Source organism: Anabrus simplex, chromosome 12, assembly GCF_040414725.1.
Source record: "Anabrus simplex isolate iqAnaSimp1 chromosome 12, ASM4041472v1, whole genome shotgun sequence".
In the NCBI taxonomy this organism is placed as follows: Eukaryota; Metazoa; Arthropoda; class Insecta; order Orthoptera; family Tettigoniidae; genus Anabrus; species Anabrus simplex.
In genome coordinates this window covers 47031497-47054597 of record NC_090276.1, presented here as the reverse complement: position 1 = coordinate 47054597, position 23101 = coordinate 47031497, and the positions used below count along the sequence as shown (strand labels likewise).

Here is a 23101-nt window from a genome sequence, read left to right as displayed (position 1 = left end):
TGGATAAGTCAGTAGAAAGCAAATCAGTGAAAATATCAGTAACTATTCAAATATTTCACTAATTTTGGATGCATTTTCAAGTGTCCAGTGGGAATAAACAGAGAATGTACAATATATTCTAGTACACCTTCAGTAAGCAGAGAGTGTATAGAACGGGAATTTTTCCTGGCCACTTGTGATTCCCTTGAGAACAGATTTTACTGTGTTAGGTTTATCGTGTATGCGCTACGTAAGGTTAAGACATCTTATATTAATGTTAACAGCAAGCAATGTGTCAGAGATCCTGAGGAAGGTAAGCCTGCCGCTGGTCAGTCAGCAGTACTGCAACTCCAAGTTCACGGGCAGCGACAGTACGAGCTACCGGAGGTCTCTACCGCGAGGAATTGTGGACACCATGCTGTGTGCCGGCGAGAGGATCGGTGGTAAAGACACGTGTCAGGTAAGCAACCATCACACTTGTGTTCGAGATAAATAGCGTATTTCGCTTTTTGTGGAACTGGTTGTAAATTCCGATAGAATTCCAGCATGGCGGTGGTCAGTGTTGCCAACATTGATTTGGGAAGTAATCGAATTACTTATAACAAGTAATTTTTTACTTGTAGTCTATTCGTTGGTCCCTGCAAAATGTACTTTTTGTTCGTGATTCACTTCTTGAAATAAAATGGTAATCGTTACATTCTAGCAATCGATCACATGGAAAGAGAAACGGGAAATTTTTAATGATGTAGATATTTCGAAAAATTATTCATATTTCATGAACAATCATCATCATGATCATTTCTTCGCTCCAGCAAGCAGGGTGCGGTTGTGTACGAGCCTCCTCCAGTTTGTTCTATCCATCCACAGATGCTGCTCATATATGCGACACCAGTTCGCATCTATAATTTCAAGGTCCTTCATTATCTGTTTTTTCCCAAACATTCCGAGTTCTTCCTCTTGGTCTCTTCCCAGGAACATTGTGCTCAAAGTATGTTCGAGGAGTCCTGTGAGGGTTCATTCTTTTCATGTGACCATACCATTGCAATCTCTTCACTTCTAGAGTCTCCAGCAAACTTCTTTCCAATCCAAGCTGCTGTCGGATATCCACATTCCTTATTTTATCCATTTTTGTTTTTTTGTAAACAAGAACGGAGAAACTTCATTTCTGTTGCCTGAAGACGACTCTTTGTTGGCCCAGTAAGTGTTGCTGCTTCCAGGCCATGTGTCAGTTTAGGTACTTGATATATTTTGTACAAGCTGATCTTGAAAACTAACGGAAATGTTTCATCCCAAAGTATTTGACGTACAGCGTGATAGAATTTGGAAGCTTTCTGTATTCTGTTACTAATCTCTTGATGTATGGTATTGTCTGATGACAGAATACTACCTAAATACTGGAAGTTGTCTACAATATCCATCTCCTCATCTCCTATTCTTAGATGAACAGTTGGAGAGTTTCTACTCATCACCAAGCCAACTGTCTTCCTTTTGCTGATTTTGAGACCAAAGGTTGTAAAAGCTTCATGCCAGAGATCTAGTCTAGTTTGTACTTCCACTTCTGTCTCACCCCATACCATTGCATCATCAGCAAAAACCAGAAATTTACGTTCGATGCGTCCAATTCATGTATATCGGAATGTCACCAGCTACGTCCGATGTGCTGCAGGAATCTCTGCATCATTCAATATCCATGTCGGCGAGTACCAGGGATTGGTTAATCACCGCTTTTATTCAACCTGTGTCTGAACACAATAATTACAGAGTTGCAGACACCACGTCCTTGGACTCTGGTTTATGCTGATGATATAATAGTCTCCTGAGAATCTGAGCAAGAACTACAAGAACTACTCTGGCACCGGAAAAGTCACTTGGGTAAATATGGACTGCGACTTTACGTCGGGAAAACGGAATACTTGATGTATGGAGAACAACGAAATGAGTCCATAAACATCGACAGTGTTGATCTTCCTAAAACAAACCGCTTTAAATATTTGAAGGAACCCTTTTCGACAGCAAGGTCCCATTGTACTTAAAAAACAAATATTTATAGAACGGCCATTCGTCCTGTTGCACTATACGGGGCGGAATGCTTGGCAATAACAAAAAGACATGAACAACATTTACATGTCTTGGAAATCAAGATGCTTCGATAGCCTCTGGACTCAGTAAATTGGACCATGTAAGGAACTAGGATGTCCGAGCGGTATTTGGAGTGGCTCCAATTACTGAAAAAATGCGGGAGAGTCGTCTGAGATGGTATGGTCACGTTGTACCTCAGTTGCGAAAGTGGCTCTAGGTTTGAGCCCTGAGGGTCGTCGACCACGGGTACGGCCGAAGAAGAGATGGTCCGGCGCACTGCGGTAGGACATGAGCTTGGTGGGCATTACTCCACCTTGACGACAAGAAAAGCGGACCATGCGCTATAAACGTTACAGAGAAGAATAAGTTCGTATTTCATGAAAATCTCATAATTTGTAAGACTTATAATTTTTTACTTTAAAACTTAGATTTTTGTTATAGTATTTTACACGACTTATTGTTGATTGGACTAAGCTATTCGAGATTCTGAAGGTGATCGGAATCAGATGCGGAGAACGAAGAATTATCCACAATCTATATTAAAATCAGTCTGCAGTGATATGAATTGAGGGCTTTGAAAAGGAATCAGAAATCAAGAAAGGAGTAAGGCAAGGCTCGAGTTTATTGCCCCACCCCTCCTTTTCAAGAACAGGCGTTAAAGGAAATGAGAGAGAATTTTAGAAACGGAATCACAATCCAAGGAGACGAAATCAAAACCCTGAGATTTGCTGATGATACTGTTATTTATCAGAGTGTGCAGAAAATCTGGAAGAGGCAAACCTGCAATGTCAACCAAAATGGTACACATCATCATCATCATCATCATCATCATCATCATCATCATCATCTGTTTACCCTCCAGGGTCGGCCTTTTCCCTCGCACACAGCGAGGGATCCCAGCTCTACCGCCTTCAAGGACAGTGTCCTGGAGCTTCAGACTCTTGGTCGGGGATACAAGTGGGGAGAATGACCAGTACCTCGCCTAGGCGGCCTCACCTGCTATGCTGAACAGGGGCCTTGTGGAGGGATGGGAAGATTGGAAGGGATAGGCAAGGAAGAGGGAAGGATGCGGCCGTGGCCTTAAGTTAGGTACCATCCCGGCATTCGCATGGAGGAGAAGTGGGAAACCACGGAAACCCACTTCCAGGATGGCTGAGGTGGGAATCGAACCCACCTCTACTCAGTTGACCTCCCGAGGCTGAGTGGGCCTCTTTCCAGCCCTCATACCACTTTTCAAATTTCGTGGCAGAGCTTGGAATCGAACCCGGGCCTCCGGGGGTGGCAGCTAATCCCGCTAACCACTACACCACAGAGGCGGAATGGTACACATATGACTTAATACTATCTGGAGACAAATATTGCGCGAGTAAGACACACCTATCACCCCTACGGTTGGGAGTTGGGAGGGAGTGACATAAATTATTATCAAACATCCTAGTTTGGGTCCCATACATTGGAACCATACCCTCAGCCGCCTCTGTGGATCAGTGGTAGAGTGTCGGCCTCCGGATCGCAAGACATCGGGTTCAAATCCGGCAGAGGTAGTCGGAATTTTTGAAGGGCGGAAACAAGTCCATTCGACACTCCATGTCGTACGATGTCGGCATGTAGAAGATCTCTGGTGACACATAATTTAGTGTTTATCCGACAAAATTAATTAAATTTCAACCATAAACGCCCAAGAGAGTTTCGGTTTACTCTGTCTGCCATCTAGTAGGCCTAGAGTAAAAGGGAAGGTCGAAATTGACGAGCAGACAGCCAGATGGCGTCAAATTGAAATGTCTGCGCACGGTAGCCGAGGCCATACGATTATTATTATTATTATTATTATTATTATTATTATTATTATTATTATTATTATTATTACCATACTCTCATTGGGGTCTTACCTGGGACTTATACGCCCTCTCTTTTACATCCTTACTAAATCCCTAAGTCCGCCTCTGTGGTGTAGTGGTTAGCGTGATTACCTGCCACCCCCGGAGGCCCGGGTTCGATTCCCGGCTCTGCCACGAAATTTGAAAAGTGGTACGAGGGCTGGAACGGGGTCCACTCAGCCTCGGGAGGTCAACTGAGTAGAGGTGGGTTCGATTCCTACCTCAGCCATCCTGGAAGTGGGTTTCCGTGGTTTCCCACTTCTCCTCCAGGCGAATGCCGGGATGGTACCTAACTTAAGGCCACGGCCGCTTCCTTCCCTCTTCCTTGCCTATCCCTTCCAATCTTCCCATCCCTCCACAAGGCCCCTGTTCAGCATAGCAGGTGAGGCCGCCTGGGCGAGGTACTGGTCATTCTCCCCAGTTGTATCCCCCGACCAAGAGTCTGAAGCTCCAGGATACTGCCCTCGATGCGGTAGAGGTGGGATCCCTCGCTGAGTCCAAGGGAAAAGCCGAACCTGGAGGGTAAACAGATGATGATGATGATGGTGATGACTACAATCCCTAAACAGCCTCTTAACCATATGAAGAGATCTTAAATTGTTTATACGCTTCATAAAACCACACCAATAAACCGCTTCGTATTGTTCCAGGGGGATTCTGGCGGCCCGCTGCAGATCGTTCTAGACAATCCTTACTGCATGTACAGCATCGTAGGAGTGACGTCATTCGGTCGGTTATGCGCACAACCTGATTCTCCGGCCGTGTACACTCGCGTGTCGTCCTTCATCCCGTGGTTGGAGAAGATCCTCTGGCCATGACATTCAACAACTAGCCATGAAGACAACTGAGATTTATTCTTACTGCAAGAACTTGTCATAACTCAAAGAACCAGCTTTAATTTATTAAGTTATTTATTTTTAGTTATTAAATAATATTTATGATATAAGTGTTGTTATTATTATACCTACTTTAGTCCAGATTTTTAAAGGACGGATAAATAAGTCCATTCGATAAGAGATTTGTAAGATCTCGGCATGTGAAACATTTGGTGTTTACCAGAGAAAATTAATTTGAAAATCCACTGCCGTAGCCCCTCAGGCAAGCAAATCAATGTTGAAAACATCCTATGGACATGAGCTACGAATTTTATGTAAATAAAATATAATAAAGTACAAAAATGTATTCTTTATTTATTCCTAAAAAATTACAATCCTTTTCTTATCCGGTCGATCAGGTTAGCAGTTTGCCTTTTTCTTCCACTACGAGCGCTAATATGAGTCAATGCATTGTTTCACTTAAGCCCTTGCAACAACATTTGGTGTGGATGTTTTCCAAAGAAATAAAAAAGATGCCTGAGGTTATTGGACGAAAGAACACGTTACAGAAAGAATTAGGTGCATAAGTTAATTTGTCTAGAATTTGAAAAAATAAATAAAAGAAAACTAGGAGTTTCCCGCTGGCTCCGCCCGCAATGTGCAAAGTATGGTGTTGTTCATTACCCTCCTCACGGATGTATTTGCAAAGTTCCGACTTAATGAAATAAACCACATGATCTGCTGCGGTAATAGAATGCAATATTGTGTCAACAAAATACTTTAACATACAGCACACAAAGAAACTGAATTAAACGTTCCTTGGAAAATACACTACGCGCTGAATTGTTGAAAAGTCCTTCAAAGATCTTCGTCATGGAGACAAATGTACTCATAATTTACTCAGAATCTACCAATTTAAGTAGTTATTACCTCAAAAGAAAGCGATTGATCCACTGAGTGTTTTTAGACCAAAACGAACTGCGTGCCTCAATTAGAACGAACGATTTAATTGCTTCAATGAGAAAAAAAATGTTGAAGAAATGGGACGTCAAATTGAATGTGCACTCATAACTTTCCTCAGAATCCACCAATTTGAATAGTTAGGAGATGAAATGAAAGAGCTTGATCCACTGAGTGTTCTTAGGTCAAAACGAACTGCGTACCTCAATTAGAGCCAAAGATGTGATAGCTTCAAAGAAAGAAAAAATTGAAAAAATTAAATAATTTGAGGAAGGCAGAAGTTAAATGATTTATAGTACCTGATGACAAATCTGAGCACGGATACCTTTCAGTTAAATAAAATGAAGGAAATCGACCAGATAGAATGGCCGGAATGACTGACTTTAGTTTTAATAATTTTTTTAAATATATAGACTAGTAAAGAAACAAGCAATTTTAGGCTCTTTTTCAGGAATTGATTTACGCCGGAAGTGATTTTCGAAATTTATACAAGACTCACGATTTGAAACTTTTCCAGATCCTTCAGCCCTCTCACGTTCGGCGCAATTGAGGAAATTGCTTTGTATGGGGACCCCTTCTTTGTCTGCTAGGAAATATTTTCAACATAAAAACCTTTCCCCTTTGCGAAAAGCTAATGATCATGAATATGTCCTTCAATAAGTGAGAACCAAATGTTGGTAACGAACAATTTATTTTCATCATTTCACACAGCATTTTCCGCGATCAAGGCCTACGATAATGACTAATGACGTCACTGACTGTACACTTTCTACACTGACTGACAGAGCAAATGCAACACCAAGAAGGAGTGGTCAGAACTTTATGCCAATTGCAGGGTAGACTGACGTCACTGAGGTATGCTCATGATGTGAAATGCGCCGCTGTGCTGCGCACGTAGCGAACGATAAATGGGACACGGCGTTGGCGAATGGCCCACTTCGTACCGTGATTTCTCAGCCGACAGTCATTGTAGAACGTGTTGTCGTGTGCCACAGGACACGTGTATAGCTAAGAATGCCAGGCCGCCGTCAACGGAGGCATTTCCAGCAGACAGACGACTTTACGAGGGGTATGGTGATCGGGCTGAGAAGGGCAGGTTGGTCGCTTCGTCAAATCGCAGCCGATACCCATAGGGATGTGTCCACGGTGCAGCGCCTGTGGCGAAGATGGTTGGCGCAGGGACATGAGGCACGTGCGAGGGGTCCAGGTGCAGCCCGAGTGACGTCAGCACGCGAGGATCGGCGCATCCGCCGCCAAGCGGTGGCAGCCCCGCACGCCACGTCAACCGCCATTCTTCAGCATGTGCAAGACACCCTGGCTGTTCCAATATCGACCAGAACAATTTCCCGTCGATTGGTTGAAAGAGGCCTGCACTCCCAGCGTCCGCTCAGAAGACTACCATTGACTCCACAGCATAGACGTGCACGCCTAGCATGGTGCCGGGCTAGAGCGACTTGGATGAGGGAATGGCGGAACGTCGTGTTCTCCGATGAGTCACGCTTCTGTTTTGTCAGTGATAGTCACCGCAGACGAGTGTGGCGTCGGCGTGGAGAAAGGTCAAATCCGTCAGTAACTGTGGAGCGCCCTACCGCTAGACAACGCGGCATCATGGTTTGGGGCGCTATTGCGTATGATTCCACGTCACCTCTAGTGCGTATTCAAGGCACGTTAAATGCCCACCGCTACGTGCAGCATGTGCTGCGGCCGGTGGCACTCCCGTACCTTCAGGGGCTGCCCAATGCTCTGTTTCAGCAGGATAATGCCCGCCCACACACTGCTCGCATCTCCCAACAGGCTCTACGAGGTGTACAGATGCTTCCGTGGCCAGCGTACTCTCCGGATCTCTCACCAATCGAACACGTGTGCGATCTCATTGGACGCCGTTTGCAAACTCTGCCCCAGCCTCGTACGGACGACCAACTGTGGCAAATGGTTGACAGAGAATGGAGAACCATCCCTCAGGACACCATCCGCACTCTTATTGACTCTGTACCTCGACGTGTTTCTGCGTGCATCGCCGCTCGCGGTGGTCCTACATCCTACTGAGTCGATGCCGTGCGCATTGTGTAACCTGCATATCGGTTTGAAATAAACATCAATTATTCATCCGTGCCGTCTCTGTTTTTTCCCCAACTTTCATCCCTTTCGAACCACTCCTCCTTGGTGTTGCATTGTCACTGTCAGTCAGTGTATTTCAACACACGCTATTTATCCAAATCCACAGCCGCAGCATATTTGACGAGCAGGGCCTACGGTAACGACTAATGTGACGTCATTTCCGTCACATATTTTGTCGCGTTACACAAGCCATATTCATGTCAAATTTGAAAGCTGCCGCTCCAGAGAAATCCGGTTTACTCAGCCACTTTTAGAGTAAAACAGATAGTCGAAATTGACACTCTGGCAGCCAAGATGACACCAAGTCAAAATACCTGCAGCAGGCACCCGAAGTAGTGAAGGTGATTATTGATTTAAGAACTGGTCAACCATTCTCGCTTAATCAGACGGAAAATGAACAAAGGAAAAAATCCAACACTTGGAAGAATGAAGACATTCTCCGCGAAACGTACAGAATTTCACGTTGTTTTGACATGGCAAAAGCCCAGAATCTAATTATGAACATTTTTTTAATTGTCTGTACACCCTTTCTACAAGGTCTCCATTCCCCTTAACATTGTTCAAGGTAGTTTATGGGTTCAATGATATCACACTAAGCAAGTAGATAATTACTGATCCAAATCACTTTTTTTTTTTAGTTGCTTTACGTCGCACCGACACAGATAGGTCTTATGGCGACGATGGGACAGGAAATGGCTAGGAGTGGGAAGGAAGCGGCCGTGGCCTTAATTAAGGTACAGCCCCAGCATTTGCCTGGTGTGAAAATGGGAAACCACGGAAAACCATTTTCAGGGCTGCCGACAGTGGGGTTCGAACCTACTATCTCCCGAATACTGGATACTGGCCGCACTTAAGCGACTGCAGCTATCGAGCTGGGTGATCCAAATCACAGAGTTGATGTCGCGACATGTTATGTTGGTCAGGCAAGGTGATGAGGGATTACTCTTTTAGGGGTTGAGTAACACAAACGATAAATAGCTGGCTTTAAACAGAAGTTGGCGGGTTCGACCCTGACACACGCTAGGCACCTAATAACAATGAGTTCGGATGTTTGGGCAGTAACAGGTTAGAGGTGAGGTAAGGTAAGGGTTATACTGCCCGAAGGCAGGTCCGAACCTCTGCAGAGGTGTTTCTGAGCCGGAGTTTACGTGCGGTAGGGTAGCCAGTTTCTTTCCGCTCCTCCATTCCCTTACCTAATATCATTATTGACTATAAAGCCTAGAATTGATGATACCCCCGCTAAGTGGAGAGAGAAAATTGCTAAGTCAACAGAAGCACCCCCCCCCCACCAACAGTGCGTGGCAACCCATCCAACTCCTGACCACGCCCAATGTTGCTTAACTTCGGAGATCACACGGGATCCGGTGTTTCAACACGGCTACGGCCGTTGGCAACAGGTTAGAATGCAAAGTAATTTTAGTAGTTGGAAGTGTCGTCTAGGGGTTCTAATAGCAGTGCCCCTAATGTTTATGCAAATCTCATAGCAGAACTCTTGTGCTGGCTAGACTATACGTGTTACTCGCTTCAGTTAGGATGCATTTGAATCTATTTAATCAGCTTGATAGCTGCAGTCCCTTAAGTGCGGCCGGTATCCAGTATTCGGGAGATAGTGGGTTCGAACCTCACTGTCGGCAGCCCTGAAGATGGTTTTCTGTGGTTTCCCATTTTCACATCAGGCAAATGCTGGCGCTGTACCTTAATTAAGGCCAAGACCGCTTCCTTCCAACTCCTATCCTTTTTCTGTCCCATCGTCGCTGTAAGACCTATCTGTGTCGGTGCGACGTAAAGCAACTTGTAAAAAAAAAAAAAAAAAAAAAAAAAAAAACTAATTCAAGATGCAGGCTTTGGTAATAACTAAAAGTAGTGAAACATGTCAGCCTTTTGTTGGGAGGTTTAGTGACACGTAATACGACAAAATTCTGGCATCTCAGCATCTCCGATCTAAAGAAACTGTAAGAGTATTTATGAGACGTAACTGCCGACGTCTTGGCTATAAGGTCAACGTACTTGCCTAGGGTTCAGAGGGAGCTGGCTTTGATTTTCGGCAAAGCCGGGGATTTTAACTGCGTATTGTTACTTGCTCTGCCTCGGGGACTGTGTATTTGTGTTCGTGTTTATGCACTTCTTTTATCGAGCAGATGTGAAAATCGGAAATCACGGAAAACCATATTCAGGGCTGCCGACAATGGAGTTCGAATTCACTATCTCCCGAATTCAAGCTCACAGATACGCGACCATAACCGCACAGCCAACTCTTTCGATGTGTTATTTATCCTACGAGAGGTTTGAAGGTAAAAGGTCACATACAGGTCAAGGAAGTTGATTCTAAAAAGAAGAGCCACTGAACAGCCCTGTTTTAAGTACTCTGAAGAAACGTTTCACATATCCGCCACTTGCTGGGAGTGGGCTGCATTTCAGTGCCCGAGGATCTGTCACAACAATTTCGCTTAATTTTGTCCTTGGTTTTGGATTTCCTGTTTCGTTTGGAAATGGAACCAAATTGGGGGGGGGGGGGGGACGGTAAAAATTACACTTTGTTTTTTGTCTTAATTTGTTCTCTAAACTTTCCTCTTTAACCTTTAAATGGATATCATTGCATATGTGCAAAGCAGAATATAGTTGCTTGTTATATCTGCTTTATGATTTTACAGGTGTCCATTTACTTCTGCCTTGCAGACGAACTCGCTAGGGGTCACTGTGTATTAAAAAAGAACAATCTTTTATTTTAATGACTTTTTCTTGCTGATAAGCTGAAGTGGTGTGAACTTTAAACAGATAATATAAAACACACAAAATGCCGTTTACCACAGAGAATTCGTGAGCCAGTACATCCCTAAGACTGAAGTCTGGCAGTAGCTACACTAATCGTACTGCTTTTCATATACCGGTGCAAAAACACACAAAAATCTTAATATTTTGACTGATCCAAATAAACAAAAATACATTAATTCTGCCAAATACTTTTTAAAAAAATTTTCAGGTAACAATCTATTACTTTTTGAATGAAAAACCGTCGCATTTAAAATAAATAATAAATTGCGCATTTAAGGGTTAAAATGACACCTTCAACATGACTCTAGAGCCATTGTCACTATTTGTCCATTTATATGAGAAGGAGAACTGGCGTCATAGCTGCCAAACGTCATTCGTGACTTCAAAGTTCCTATTTTTCAATGGGATTTTAAAATTTGGTGAAAGAAAGGTTGATTTAAATAGTTAGTACTATTCATGTGATGTTCTTCTGTTTTTTAAATATATATTCCTTGGATTTTGCTTTTCTTCGTACCGGGCGAGTTGGCCGTGCGCGTAGAGGCTCGCGGCTGTGAGCTTGCATCCGGGAGATAGTAGGTTCGAATCCCACTATCGGCAGCCCTGAAAATGGTTTTCCGTGGTTTCCCATTTTCACACCAGGCAAATGCTGGGGCTGTACCTTAATTAAGGCCACGGCCGCTTCCTTCCAACTCCTAGGCCTTTCCTATCCCATCGTCGCCATAAGACCTATCTGTGTCGGTGCGACGTAAAGCCCCTACCAAAAAAAATAAAATGTTTTTCTTCGTCGGTTCGCAAACATTGCGATTGTTTGGAATTTGTGTTTTGGGTGTGCCTAGATTTAGTGATGCAGCTTTTAAAACTCGTGCGAATTGACAGAAGAAGAGAAAGGAAAGCAGTTTTCAAGGCGGTGGCAATATACAACGAAGTGTCAGGTTCTTGCTGGTTCTCAGACAGTTGATGCTATTCTGGCTTCAGATAAGCTCAGAGTCAGAAATGCAGGCAGTGCAGTCAAGATTTTAGCGAGAAAAGCAAGAGAAGTCAGAATAAGTGCCAAGAAAATCCTGGAGGATGCCCTTGAAGACGACGAAGGAAATGGAGATTATACAGCAGGGATGTTTTAGCTTTGAGCTCAGTTTTCCGTAAATTTAATATTTTCATGTTCAAGGAACATGTTCTCAGATTCTACTGAATCTATTCTTCTAAAAAATTCAGAACATGTTAAGTACAGTACTCTAGATGTACTGAAACACGTTTTTTTTCAAAATCTACCATAATGAGAGTTTTAGGGGGAAATGTTCAAAAAAAAAAGTGCTGGGAAATCATACCCACAAAAATGAATATCTCACTCAGGAATAGCACTCATAAAAATCTATTATTTCCATACAAACAAAATATATGTTTGCATACAATTTCAAAAATGTATATCTGTAGCTGCAGTGGTGTAAGAGAAAATATTCCCTATATTAGGTATAATATAGTATATATGTTTAAATTTTATATGTAATTCACACTCAATAATAGAAAATCACCATTTATACAGTATATGCAAAGAAATATTTAAGTATTTCTCGTCAGGGATAGCTGTACAACATGGGAAATATATGAGCTCATTTTATCCTAAGATAAACAGTATGAACATTTGAATAGCATTACAGTACATTACTATCACATTGATGCTCTTAACGTTCGGTACCCCTTGTTATAGGGCAGCTATCCCTTGTGCATTTTCTCTGGTGTTTCTATCGATAAAAAACATCGCTCCATTTAATCGAGGTATGCATCTGAAGTCTTTATTTTACTCGTGATCTTCACTTGCTGAAGTATTTGTCATTGACGGAACAACACATAAAATGAGCTACTTTTCGTCAATATTCAGGCAGGCTGTTTTACTCGGGACGCAGCAGTAACCTCATATATCGGAGATGAGTGGCAGCAGAAGAAACAAATCACGTCACAACAATAGTCAATGTAATGTTACTGTTAATCAGGTTTATGAGTAGAGCCCGGATTTTTATGCATTAATAGCTTAGAATGCAAAGTTTGTTCCTTATCTGCTGAAAAATATGGGAAATGGACCTACTCTCACCTTGCATTGGAACCTCCAATTAATACACGAGCACTTGCCCAGTAACACTCTGCAGACATCATGCAAAAATTCATTTTTCCAAAAAGTGGACTTCCTTCGAATATCGATACAACGCTTGGCGACAGGTAGAGATTCCTGATACTAATGATTACAACGATGGAGTGTATATTTTTGTAATCATCTAGGACGGCAATGCTAATGGCAGAGAGTTTGACTAAAAAATATTAAATAAAACATAGCTGATGCGCAGGTTCAAGCACTCTACTACACTCTTTTAGGCATAAGTCTGAGCGACTGCGTTACTATACTTTTCAACTTTGTAATTGAATCTACTAGACTTACCTACATTTTTGATTGAAAATGAGACTTATTTACTTCTCGTATTGAAAATGCTGAAATGTCACAATTTCTCAATGGCCCAAACACGGACTTGTGGGTGTTTAAAGTGTGAAACCAGTGGCTATGTTATCTTAACCTGAACTGAACTTACTGAAATTAAATCTATATCGCAAGTGACATACAAACATTAGATTAATGTTGTCCTACCTCCGATTGGGCGAGTGTATTAATTTGTTGTCAACTGTTAATTAGAAGTCTCACAATACTCAATTAATAACACAACGTGACAGCAAAGGAATACTGTACATTTTGCTGTGAACTGTCGCACGAGTGTTGTTAATTAGACGCGGGATCCCACAGCAAAGGAATAGGTTTCCAGCCGTCTCTTAAAAAGGATATTGTTACGAAAAAAACAGCGGTGTTTTATTGCTCTAATTTATTTTAGGACACAATAAAAGCACACACACACACACATACACACACATACACACACACAGTTCTATTCAAGCATGAATGGAGACACTCACTAATTGCTGTCTATTTACAAATCTCTATTCTATTCACATAGCAGGCGGTCCGGTTCGTTGAAATTGCCTGGGAACGGCTATAATCCTTATTGACAGACTCGCTTTACTTTCACTTTTCAAAGTGCATTCACCCCAATAGCAGCTGCGTGCAGACAGGTTTGAACACACAACACACGATGACTGTTCCTTGGTTCGACTCCACATGCATTGAACAACTAAACAGGAACAGTGCTAAACAGCAGGACAGTACTCCTCACAAAATGACTATTAATGCAGTAGACATGATATGGGCTTTTGGGCTTATTCCGGGTCAAGAAAACAAGGTGAAACTGTTTAGGTACGTTTCACGGAGAAGTTTGCTCCGCGTCTTCAGAAGAAAATCTCCATTGTTCTCGGGGAAGTCTTCTACAATAATGAGGGTTTGAATTTAGCTCGCAGTTGCGATCAACAGTATTCTGTAAGAAGGAAGTCAGCTCCCAGAAGAAACTTTCTTTACATCGGTCTGTTTTCAGACCAACTTTGATTAACGGGAGCGAAAGCTGGGTGGATTCAGGATATCTTATTCATAAGTTACAAATAACAGACATGAAAGTAGCGAGAATGATTGCTGGTACAAACAGGTGGGAGCAATTGCAGGAGGGTACTCGGAATGAGGAGATAAAGGCTAATTTAGGAATGAACTCGATGGATGAAGCTGTACGCATAAACGGGCTTCGATGGTGGGGTCATGTGAGGCGAATGGAGGAGGATAGGTTACCTAGGAGAATAATGGATTCTGTTATCGAGGGTAAGAGAAGTAGAGCTAGACCAAGGCGACGATGGTTAGACTCAGTTTCTAACGATTTAAAGATGAGAGGTATAGAACTAAATGAGGCCACACCACTAGTTGCAAATAGAGGATTGTGGCGACGTTTAGTAAAATCACAAAGCTTGCAGATTGAACGCTGAAAGGCATGACTGTCTATAATGATAATGTATGTATGTTTTCCTAATACTTTGAAGCTAGTTTGAACTAGACTGGTTTTATGAAACTTTATCAACCACATTTTCCGCATTCTAGGGCCATGTTTTTTCAATGATTAATATATTACCGGTACACAGTCTGTAAGAAAAATATGCACTTTTTTCAGAATAGCTTTTTTATTTCTTAAGAATTATCCCTCAATAAATTGTAAAAAGGCCAAGAATGACAGCCTAAACGTTCACTGAATCCACTGTCCTGTAGCCTGCTAATTTACGTCTATGGTAACTGAAAATCCTTCTAAACAGTTCAATTTCCACCACTTATGAGAAGACATACCAGATCGCTTCTGACAGCGATGTGTACAATTAAAAGCTGCACAAGGGTTCACCCATCCTTGAATAATTTTCCACTCTCCTTTGACATCGCCCATCAATTTAACTAAGTTACTGCAAAAGCTCTCATTTATTCACTGAACACATTTGGCACCATATTATCACTCCATCACATAAAATACTACAACAGATCCACTAACCGACAAGATTCAGTATGAAAGTACGCAAGGAACTGTAAACATTATCACGTGTTAACTATACATTCGAAGCAGTAGTGCCCACAACATGGCGATGCGCGAATGTGTTCAATATACCTCATAGCATCAGCGCGCTCTGTGAGACTAGATAAGTAATATTATTTAATGTCTTTGGTTTTACCTTTGGAGCTGTAGTGGTACGCTCGTTTGTCACCATGTGGCTCGCTGTATGCTGGCAAAGCGCTCCGCTCAACCATAATCATTCAACCCAGTGTACTTCTAGTGAGTTTTGATTTGGAGTCCTTGTTCACTAAAGTGCCGATTGATTCGGTCATGTCTCTCATTGAGCATCTGTTCCCTGAGGGCATTACTAAGCCATTCCACCACTGCATGACTTCGAGCTATTTCTTGTGGGGTGTGCAATTTTAGGAACAAACGGATGGGGTGGTTATGGGAAGTCCACTCTTGCCGGTAGTGGCTAATTTCATTATGGAGCATTTTGAGAGGAAGGCTATTGCTTCGGCGCCCGTCAAACCTATGATTTGGTGGAGGTATGTTGATGACACGTTTGGGATATGGACAGAAGGTCCTGAGAAACATGCCGGTCCATTGGGAACACAAAAGAACCATCCGTCTCAACCAGCCAGACAAGTCAGCAATAGCTGAGCACGCCCAATCGTCGAGTCATGATGTCGTGTTTCAAGATGTTCGAGCTTTTACCCACACTTAACACTACAAGCCTAGGATTATATGGAAAGCTGTGGAAATACGTAAACATCCTACCAATTTCAACAGGGACACTGGCTATCAATTAAATAATATGTTGTTGCCAGCAATTAAGTATTTACGTAGATAGTTCTCTGTCCTTTCTATATCGTTATATCGTTTCGGTGTTTTCCACATTCATACGTTCGTCATCACCAGCTGGTTCATTCCAAGCTGTGTGTTATGTGGTTAAATCAAACTTTCATAACGTGTGTAATACCGGTTATGCCCCCCTCTCACAACGTCTCACATCATCCTCTGGTTTGTTCCACTACTTCCCCTTTATTCTTCAGCTCTGTTCTATTCTGTCCTAGTGTCTTTCGTTGCATTTCAGTTTATTAGTTTCTATTTACTTCTACCACATTCGTTCCTGATCCGTCTGATATCCTCTCTGTTACTCCTCACGTACACACGATGTGATGAACATCTTTTGGAGCACGGCCGACTTGATGCGTCGCTCTAGCAACGCAGCGAGGGATCCAGTCGGCCATGTATGGAGCTTCATGTTGTCATCAGCTCCCGCTTGAAGCGCTGTTCCAGCATACAGCGTGCCCCCTGGTGACGAACGAGCGTACCACTACAGCTACAACGGTAAAATGATTTTGAATTCAAATCCACATTGTTGTAGAAGACTTCTCGGGGAACAGTGAAAATTTTCTTCTGAAGACGTGGAGGAAAGTTCTCTGCCAAACGTAAAGAGTTTCACCTTGTTTTCTTGACATGGCATAAGATCAAAAGCCCATATCATGTCTACAAGAACCGGCACGATCAAGCAACTTGCGCAACAAACATTTTGATGGTGTATGGCACGGATCGACTGGTTGTACAACAGTTTGAAACAAATCGGGAGAGACTGAAATAATTTGCGCAACACACTCTGCTTGACAAGCGGTTTGAACGTCTGTGGTAGTGTTTGACGACAGTTGGCCGTGTGAAGACCTTTTCTGTATGTGCCTGAGTCCGGTTTAGTATGGATTCAACAAAACACGTTAATAAAGAATGTTGGCGAGAGTTCATTTCAGTTTATCGCAAGTTGGAAAGTGAAGAATGAGATGTATAAAAATAGGCGTATGGGAAACTGGTGGAGAAGATGAAGGAGATTAATCCCAAAGCAGACAGGGCCCTCATGCGTACTAAAATTTATACCCTTCGTACTTCGTACCGTAGATAACTTAAGAAACTCAATAGCAGAAAACAAGCAATAACTCTCGCGGCTCAAGCAGCTTCTGTTTCCGACATCATCTTCCGATAATTTAAAAAATGAATTGAGGTTTGCACAAACCATTGCAACGTGTATATACCAAAGTTTGCGCAAACAGGACTTTGCTCAAGTTGCGCAAGTTGTTTGATCGTGTATGGGGGCCTTAAGGTAGTAGAGTTTTCCATCCCGTCCGTTCGTCCCGTATGCCACAAGCCACTCACTGGACGCTGCGATGCAACATTAACCACAACTCCTCGTTCAGACCTCGGTGGGACACTAGCGACAGCCAACATCTCTGTGGCCCTCAGCCGAGCCACCGAACCCCAACACGCTGAGTCTCACATTGACTCCACATCTGAGTGCCACACTGACTGACCGTCCGCGGCCAGCCTCCTTTTTATAGCTCGGGTGACGTGTATCAGAATATTCGCGAGGTGCCTAGAGATGGAACATTCCGGCTGCACCTCGCAGAAACTCAAAAGTAAGCCAGCCAACGAGAAAAATACAAGGAAAAGCCAACCCCACCCTCCAGGCCGTCTGGGAGATCTCCGGTTGTCTGACTCGCTAGTCCCTTCCCAGTGGCGGCTGGTGCAAAAAAATCAGTTGTGTGCTGTAACCCATCCCCATTTAGAAACATATGCGGTTTTCAGGAGGCTCTCCACTGAGTTTTCCATACTGAACAAACACGCAAACGACCCCAACACACATACACATTCCTCATAAAAAAACTAGACACACAATAACACCTGCAATGACAAAACATTCACGAACTAAGAAACACTTGGTGTGAGCGCCCAAAAACAGAACTTATCAATGTTATCAAAATCATTGAAATAAAACCAGCAACGACGTAATGAAAAATTTCATGTTACGTTGTTATAGTGAAATGTATAAACTAGACATTTTGTAATTAAAGAAAATCACAATATCATGTCCTTATTTTGACAACATAAAACGTACATTTTTTATAGTTCGTCGATTTACAAATGTGGCTATGGAAAAGGCAAGTTGGGAGTGTTAAAAGACCTGGCGGGAGCAGATGATGGCTTCCTCTACAGTAGTTTGTTTTCCCGTTTGCTTTGAGCAGGGGGGTGACACTTCATAGGGAGCGTCCGAAGCAGTTCTGAGATGGGCCAATCGATCCCCGCCAACTAATGAAAACTAAAATTCTCTTTTAGAGGGTTAATTTAGAAGGCAGAGGTTGGCATTACACATTCAGTTGCGTGGTACAGCAAATTCAAAACACAACACCGTTATCGTTGCGCGCGAAGGGACCTTGGTCGTACGGTATGTAATAGTGCTTGTTAGACGAAAATTTGTTGAGATTCTTTCCCATTGAACGAGATTTTTGATCCAATTTTTTGAGAGTATGGTGCGAAATTATAATTATGCGCGTTCTCAGTGTGAAGAAATAGTATTATGATCATGAACGTACTTCACATTGAACTACCTAGCTGTTGCGAGTAAACGTCTGTGTGATTGTGCTTCTTACCTGCTGTTTGGAATAAATAAATTCAAAATATAAACTGTGTGCATTATGCTGTGTTTTACTTTCATCCTTTCCTTCTCGTGTTTTCCATTCCCATACATAAAAGTCGTGAGAAGGGTTCAACGAACGAACGAAAGAATGAGGTTATATTAGATCGTGATTTAGGCAAGTATGGGCGTTTTGGGTTTTTATATGAATTGCATTAACATTTTCAGTAATCAATGTTGCATTTATCACTAATAGATGTAAATTTACATTAAAATGCGAACGGTGAAACAACAATACAAGCTAGCATTATAACAGTATTGTCAATATACAAATACGGTAATTGCAATTTACTTTTCAAGTAAAAGACACGAGAAAAGCTTTAGATACAACTTTCCTACCGAAATACAATCATTATCTCTATCACAATTAAAATTTTAACAAAGTAACAACTATCATCATCGTGTTTACTACGAGGTACTATCGTGGGATTTATTTCCTTATGTTGGCAGAGAGAAAGTGGCCACTGTAGCTTCCATGACCTGTTTTGTCAGCCAACTTTATTATACAGGAGTGACGGATCTATTTCTCTTATATGATCCTTGGCTTTGAGCGATCGCCTCCTAAATACTACCGCTGAGCCACGTTCTCATTTCGGTCGAAATGCAAGCGTGACCAGTGCTGCCTCTCTGTGGTCGAATGAATCGCTGTGAAGGGATGTCTTGGCTGTTGTATCCACAGCACTCGGAAAAGTTGGGCACGCATGCGCAAAAGGCAGAGTTCCTGCTTTCTGGTAAAAAGCTTAGAAATTCTCGCTGAGCTGTGAGCTGCACAGCACCCGGCGTGGTGCGCACAACTAGTTACCTCGTTGTGAGGGGATTTGAATGATCTCCTATTCTTTGGCTGACGTCTTTTTCATTGCACTGTATTTGATGGTAGATAATATTATTAAAGTAATTTATCTTTAAAATAGACAATGTGCTGCAAAAGCGGCTGGCATGTGGCAATATATTATGCTCAGCTCCACCTAGCCAATACATCTACCATATAATAGTAAGGGACTAGCGAGTCAGACAACCGGAGATCTCCCAGACGGCCTGGAGGGTGGGGCTGTACTACCGCTCCACGCCGGGTGCTGTGCAGCTCACAGCTCAGCGAGAATTTCTAAGCTTTTTACCAGAAAGCAGGAACTCTGCCTTTTGCGCATGCGTGCCCAACTTTTCCGAGTGCTGTGGATACAACAGCGAAGACATCCCTTCGTCAGCTACAGGCTTTAGTGTCGATCAGTTCGGTTTGGTAGTGCACTCAAGATACGCATAGAAAGAAAACATGTCGATTTTTTCGGGAAAATGAGAAAAGAAGAAGAAAAGTGGCCTACAAACTAGCAGAAAATATACATAAAACTAGAGGACCAGTGCTGATCCACAGCATTCCTTATAAATAGGTCAGACAACTCGTCTTGATATGACTGTCGTACCGGTAGTCATATTGTTTTGCACGCCCTTTTTCAATAGTTTTGTGAGCATTTAACACCGGGAGGCCTACATCATAAATGATTAATTCGTAGTTTAGTTTCTAACACTCCTTTCCATACAATATTCCCTGTGCTTTGACCATTCGGCCGTATCTGTACCTTAACACTTTGAAACGGTTTTGCCCGAGATAGTGCAACATAGTAATGGGACTATTGAATGAAAACTACCGAATTATTCGACGAAATGGAAATGGCGTATGGCTTTTAGTGCCGGGATGTGTTCGAGGACTTCGGCTCGCCAGGTGCAGGTCTTTTGACTTGACTTCCGTAGGCGACCTGCGCGTCGTGATGAGGATGAAATGACCGGGCGAGTTGGCCGTGCGCGTAGAGGCGCGCGGCTGTGAGCTTGCATCCGGGAGATAGTAGGTTCGAATCCCACTATCGGCAGCCCTGAAAATGGTTTTCCGTGGTTTCCCACTTTCACACCAGGCAAATGCTGGGGCTGTACCTTAATTAAGACCACGGCCGCTTCCTTCCAACTCCTAAGCCTTTCCTATCCCATCGTCGCCATAAGACCTATCTGTGTCGGTGCGACGTAAAGCCCCTAGCAAAAAAAAAGAGGATGAAATGATGATGACAACACATACAGCCAGTCCCCGTGCCAGGGGAATCAACCAATTATCGTTAAAATTCCCGAACCTGCCGGGAATCGAACCCGGGACCCCCGTGACCAAAGGCCAGCACACTAACCGTTTAGCCTTGAAGCCGGACAATTATTCGATAGTCATCAACTATCGTTACAACCGATTGTTTCGGTTTTACATTCGGCTCGCAAATTCCAATTGTTTCTACTAGTCAGCGCTGAAATCGGCTTCCTCTTTCGTTATGAAGTGAAGTCAGTCATTTATTATAAATGAATAGATATCTGACTCAAAGTTGTATAATAATAAATGCGATTTTATTATTGTGCACTTTAATAATATATAATCATATTATACCAACGGCCGTAGCCGTGTTGAAACACCGGATCCCGTGAGATCTCCGAAGTTAAGCAACATTGGGCGTGGTCAGGAGTTGGATGGTTTGCCACGCGCTGTTGGTGGGGGTAAGGGAATGGAGGAGCGGAAAGGAACTGGCCACCCTACCGCACGTAAACTTCGGCTCAGGAACACCTCTGCGGAGGTTCGGACCTGCCTTCGGGCAGAATAACCCTTACCCCAATCATATTATCGTTTTTATAAATACTTTCCATACACTGACAATCAACCTCTAATAATTGACATTATCATTAAATGAATGGAATTATTGTTAAATTAATATGTGCACTATTACTTGGTAATCACATTACCTTATTACAATAAGGTGTAAACCTAACGTTCGTCTGAAATTAGCCAGCATTTGGTATTTTATGAACAGACGATCTTACATTCCTTAACTTGTGGTTAGGGACACAAAATGCATTTTATTTAAAATGAAACATAATGACCAAAATTACTTTAATCGGGGCATTTTATCTTATTTTACAGACCAACGCATTTCAGTTTCCAATCACTTCACTCGAACATTGTGTAACGTTTGTTACTAGTCTCAATATTTCCGCTTATATAAGGTAGGTAAGGATTATTCTGCCCGAAGGTAGGTCCGAACCTCCGCAGAGGTGTTCCTGAGCCGGAGTTTACGTGCGGTAGGGTGGCCAGTTCCTTTCCACTCCTCCATTCCCTTACCCCCCACCAACAGCGCGTGGCAACCCATCCAACTCCTGACCACGCCCAATGTTGCTTAACTTCGGAGATCTCACGGGATCCGGTGTTTCAGCACGGCTACGGCCGTTGGCTCCGCTTATATCACTACCAACTAAAGAAACACGCTATAAAGTCGGTAGTATAACACAACATTCCACATTTCGGTAGTTACTAGCAAATGACTTATTTCTAGTTACTAGGACAACCGCAGTAAAACACGTATATTACTACTTTATAACCGATTTCAAACCGAATTATTTATTTACTCGTGTCAGAAGCATACTTAATCATCATCATCATCATCTGTTTACCCTCCAGGTTCGGTTTTTCCCTCGGGGATCCCACCTCTACCGCCTCAAGGGCAGTGTCCTGGAGCTTCAGACTCTTGGTCGGGGGATACAACTGGGGAGAATGACCAGTACCTCGCCCAGGCGGCCTCACCTGCTATGCTGAACAGGGCCCTTGTGGAGGGATGGGAAGATTGGAAGGGATATACAAGAAAGAGGGAAGGAAGCGGCCGTGGCCTTAAGTTAGGTACCATCCCGGCATTCGCCTGGAGAAGTGGGAAACCACGGAAAACCACTTCCAGGACGGCTGAGGTGGGAATCGAACCCACCGCTACTCAGTTGACCTCCCGAGGCTGAGTGGACCCCGTTCCAGCCCTCGTACCACTTTTCAAATTTCGTGGCACAGCCGGGAATCGAACCCGGGCCTCTGGGGGTGGCAGCTAATCACGCTAACCACTACACCACAGAGGCGGACAGCATACTTAATCATACAGTTAAAAATAAAATAATAATCAAACTATTTACAAAAATTAACAGACGAAGGAAATTGATCAAATTTACTGTACATCTAGATGGTGTTTTTCCAAAACTGAGCCACACCTAGGGCGTTGTCATCAGCAAGCTTTAAATCTTGCTCTGAGCATGAAAATGGGCAGAGAGGACATTGATACATATGGTTCACTGTTTGTTTTCATTCGACAGTCACGCTTCACGATAGTCTACCGACTGTTTAAAACATTCGATATTCCCATCACTAGTGCAGCATACAGTTGACCGTGGCTGAATATTGGTTCGAATAAGTAAACAGACACTTTTTCAAGAGTTTTTCCCTGCGCGTTATTACTGGTCATACAGAATGCTAGTCGACTTGATATCTTCCCGCCTGTATGCACGTAAAATGTTTTTTCTTAGCAGCATGCAAGTTATTAGGAACGTTCTGCCATCTGTTGAGTATATTTAGAAGCTGGGGAAGGTCAGAGAATCAAAGAGTATCCAGCAGAGAATAGAATTCTTCCACCATCATAGGAAGTGTGTATACTCTCTGGCTTGACAGGTAGTAATCATTAAAGCCCGGATTTTTATGCAGAAACAGGTTAGATTGCAAACTAATTT

General features: G+C 42.9%; 2 protein-coding genes across 4 annotated transcripts in view; one reads left to right on the top strand and one right to left on the bottom strand.

The window, feature by feature from the left end:
• The window catches only part of LOC136884020 (serine protease snake), a 41640-nt gene extending 36538 nt beyond the window's left edge, over positions 1 to 5102 (top strand). For all 3 annotated transcript variants that reach the window (XM_067156024.2, XM_067156021.2, XM_067156022.2), the window contains 2 exons: positions 264 to 439; positions 4586 to 5102. In XM_067156024.2, coding sequence (XP_067012125.2) covers positions 264 to 439; positions 4586 to 4753 — 344 coding nt within the window. In that variant the 3' untranslated portion in view covers positions 4754 to 5102. The remainder of the gene's footprint in view (positions 1 to 263; positions 440 to 4585) is intronic.
• Positions 1 to 23101, bottom strand: part of LOC136884021 (uncharacterized) — a 303309-nt gene that overhangs the window by 60331 nt on the left and 219877 nt on the right. The gene's annotated exons all lie outside the window — the stretch shown is intronic.